Source organism: Tachypleus tridentatus, chromosome 8, assembly GCF_004210375.1.
Source record: "Tachypleus tridentatus isolate NWPU-2018 chromosome 8, ASM421037v1, whole genome shotgun sequence".
Classification (NCBI taxonomy): domain Eukaryota; kingdom Metazoa; phylum Arthropoda; class Merostomata; order Xiphosura; family Limulidae; genus Tachypleus; species Tachypleus tridentatus.
Window position 1 is genome coordinate 84,765,136 of NC_134832.1, and position 1,940 is coordinate 84,767,075.

Genomic DNA, 1,940 nt, shown 5'->3' on the forward strand with positions numbered 1-1,940 from the left:
AGAAGACTCGCACAAAATATTAACTGTTTGCTGAACTCAAGCGCTTCCACTGAGTTTCTTTTCTATTAAGTCCGAAGATTAATAAAATCCTGATATTTTACCTGTGATATACTTTCTATTGTTCTTTGAAAGCAGCTTGAAATTTACTTTCTGGCTTTGGCCTAACGCTTCTGCACAGAAGTGTTTATATTTCCAGATATATAAAATATTATTTCATATTCATAAAATTGTTATGGCTAAACACTAGGTGGCACAAGGTGTAGGAAAGTAAGAGATAGAAGTGGGCGCCATGTCACATCGTCATTTGTTTTTGCAAAGTGGTTTTATTAAAACAAATTTACAAAATGGTGTAGGTCGATTCGTTAATCAGTTACAAAGGGTAAGCCTAATATTTTGCAAGAGTAGCGGAAGTAGTAAAGGCGTAAGAGAATTTATTGAAACCGAGCTCGTAGATTTTGCCCGTGCAAACCCTGGAACAGTTGTGTATCTAAAACCTCGCCGACACAGAGGAACTTATATGTGCGCTGAGTATTTGAATGGACATAAAGATTACATTACTTGCAACAACTTTACTCAAGATGAGGTGCGCAAGTGGTTGGAGTACTTGAAAAACAAATCGGGGTTCCCAATAATAAGATTAAGGAAGCACTGGCATACTGATCACCCAAGCATTCAAGGTGTGTGGAATCCATTCACACACAAACCGAGCTACTTGAATGTTGCAACTTTCCCTGTAAAGGAACGATCAGAGTACAAGTCTTTAATGCCTTCAGCAACAGAGCAACTTGTTCAGATTGCAGAGCAAGTAGGATTTCAGGATAATTCTAATACCAACAGTACTACTAGGAACACAGAAAATGGTCCACAACCATTAAACATGTCTGATGAAAAGTGAGAAAATAAATAAATGTAGTTGTTATGTAGATCATGTCAACAAACTGTTTAGAATAATTTATAAGAGTAGTTGTTTGAGGTTTTAAAATGACCTGATAGACACTTTCACTGCTTGCTCATGTGAAAAAAAAGATACATTTATAAAAACAAATCAGATATTTTTTGTATTTAAAAAAAAATATTTCACTATTATAAGGTTAGTTTTTCATACAACTTACCTTGTTATGAAGCCCAGCAGTTTTAATTCTGTAAAAATGAAAATTATGTTGAGTTCTTTCTTAATGTTCATGCTGTATTTAAGTAATTAGTTTCATACAAGTTTTGTGTACACAGTTTGTATTATGATATCTTGGAAAATGCATTACTTTGCAGTTTAAGTAGTAGAGTTAACATTTTGGTTAGAAGCTGAATTAGGATTACAAATTTTAGTTTTTACGAATGATCTATTTAATACTTTTATTTGGTGGAATATAATTATAGTGATGCACCTTATGTAAGAAATAAAATCAAGCTTTAGCCAGACTATGAAGTTCATTTTAACAACTCATGATAAACTACAAATAATTGCTTGCTACATACAAAACATGTTTTGGCAAGATGTTTCATTAACATAACAGTCATGATTAAAGAAAAGAAATTTTTGATTTTATATTAAGTGTTGATGTTACAAGTGTTTAGATTTTCAAAATATGAAAAGAGGATAACATGTACTCTTATTTCAATAATAAGGGTAACACCAAATGACTGTTTAAAAATGTTGATTGCCCCTCATAGTGAGGAGGGTATTAACACATTATGAAATAAATTGCTCAGTTGAATGAGGAGAATTATTGTAGTGTATATAGCTTTGCCCAATTTGGAGTTGTTGACACAAAAAAAATTATGAATCATGGAATAAAGTATTGAAATTCACTTGTAATTGATCGTGGTAAAGAAGATGCCATATTGTAAAATGTTTTCTATAAAAGATAATTCATAAAGCACTTCAACATTTCTTAAAGACATGTTTGATGAAAGCAGTTAACATTAGCCAATGTTAAAAAATT

At 31.8% G+C, this 1,940-nt stretch overlaps 1 protein-coding gene across 1 annotated transcript; it reads left to right on the plus strand.

Annotated features, from left to right (window-relative positions):
- The first annotated feature begins 243 nt into the window (after nt 1-243).
- On the plus strand, nt 244-1,805 carry mRpL43 (mitochondrial ribosomal protein L43). Its single transcript, XM_076449907.1, has one exon. It carries the CDS (start codon nt 290-292, stop codon nt 893-895), a length of 606 nt encoding a protein of 201 aa, XP_076306022.1. The 5' UTR covers nt 244-289; the 3' UTR covers nt 896-1,805.
- The last annotated feature ends 135 nt before the right edge of the window (nt 1,806-1,940 follow it).

Bases quoted from the DNA above. Each gene is read 5' to 3' on its own strand.
- mRpL43 (XM_076449907.1), top strand. From the start codon at position 290: ATGTCACATCGTCATTTGTTTTTGCAAAGTGGTTTTATTAAAACAAAT.